The sequence below is a fragment of the Papaver somniferum genome, chromosome 6 (assembly GCF_003573695.1).
Source record: "Papaver somniferum cultivar HN1 chromosome 6, ASM357369v1, whole genome shotgun sequence".
NCBI lineage: Eukaryota > Viridiplantae > Streptophyta > Magnoliopsida > Ranunculales > Papaveraceae > Papaver > Papaver somniferum.
Genome location: NC_039363.1, coordinates 26,443,741 through 26,445,039, shown reverse-complemented (window position 1 = coordinate 26,445,039; position 1,299 = coordinate 26,443,741). Strand labels below are relative to the sequence as shown.

Genomic DNA, 1,299 nt, shown 5'->3' with positions numbered 1-1,299 from the left:
TGGCGCTGGTTTCTGGAAAATTTGAAGGGAATTGTCGAAGTTGATCGTACGTTGACCATCATATCTGATCGTGGAACTGGAATTTTGAACAATGTTCCTGATATATTTCTGAATGCTTTTCACTCATATTGCTCGTACCATATGAAAGGCAATATTCCAGTTAGCAAGGGCAAGAGTAGACAAACTGCAGTGAAGTTGTTTGAGCAATGCTACAGTGTTGTCACCAAGGTGCAATTTTTGAAGGCAGTATAAAGCATGCACAATCTGAAGTTGTTCTTTGTTATTGAGTGGATGAAGAAGATCCCACTGAAGAATTGGGCTCCTCATGAATTTCTTGGGGACAGGTTTGGAGAGATTACATCCAATATAGCTGAAAGCTTTAACAGCTTGATTAAGCACGAAAAGTCACTGCAAGCTATCGAGTTGATTGAATGTATTTGTAATAGGACAATGGATACAATGCGGAAGAGGAATCTCGCATCTAGCAAGTGGACCAAAAGACTTACCCCCAAGATGCACACAAGATTAGACAAGAGGATAGCTGACTATCGTAGATACAAGGTGCGTCGATCCAGTGAAAAAGTATTTGAGATCATAACTAATATTGGGAAGCATATTGTTGACTTGGACTCCCAGACATGCACTTGTCAATGGAGGAAAAAACACAGCTTCCCCTGCAGTCATTCCGTGAAAGCTATGGTGCAGATTGGTGAGGACGAGGTATACAAGCACATCATACCTTACTACATTGTCGAATACTACAGAGGTCTGTATTCAAAACCTATCTATCCCATTCCTGATGGAGACAAGCCGGATGAGATTTCTTGGACCAAATATGTCATGCCTCCCCCTATTGGACCACAAGTTGGAAGACCAAACTCTGTTTATAAACGCAGTTACCGTGAGAAATTTCGCAAGAAGAGAAAGTGTGGCCGTTGTGGAATGCTTGTATACCATAATCGTAGAACATGCCGGAGTGCTCCATTGGCCCCTCGCCACCCAATTTTCAAGGATCAACCAAGGATTGGAAGGTTTTACAGAATGATGTTCATATGATCTTATGAATATCTCAACTGCATTAGACTTTTTTATTTGTTCCAGTTTTTTTTTTCTTCTGAACCTTTCTTTTATGTTTTTCTGAACTTCTGATTTATGTTTATGTGAACTTGGTTTGTCTTTAATTGATAATGGTACACTTTTTTGTTCAACTTGTTATGCTGCATTTGTTATGAAATCATTTTTTATTCTTCAGTTTGCTTCAGGGTCTGTAAAATAAATTTTCATGGAAATTATGTTGGT

The 1,299-nt window shown here is 39.1% G+C and overlaps 1 protein-coding gene across 1 annotated transcript; it reads left to right on the top strand.

Annotated features, from left to right (window-relative positions):
* Window positions 1-255: 255 nt before the first annotated feature.
* LOC113290675 lies at window positions 256-1,056 on the top strand. Its single transcript, XM_026540258.1, has one exon. It carries the CDS (start codon window positions 256-258, stop codon window positions 1,054-1,056), a length of 801 nt encoding a protein of 266 aa, XP_026396043.1.
* Window positions 1,057-1,299: the final 243 nt, after the last annotated feature.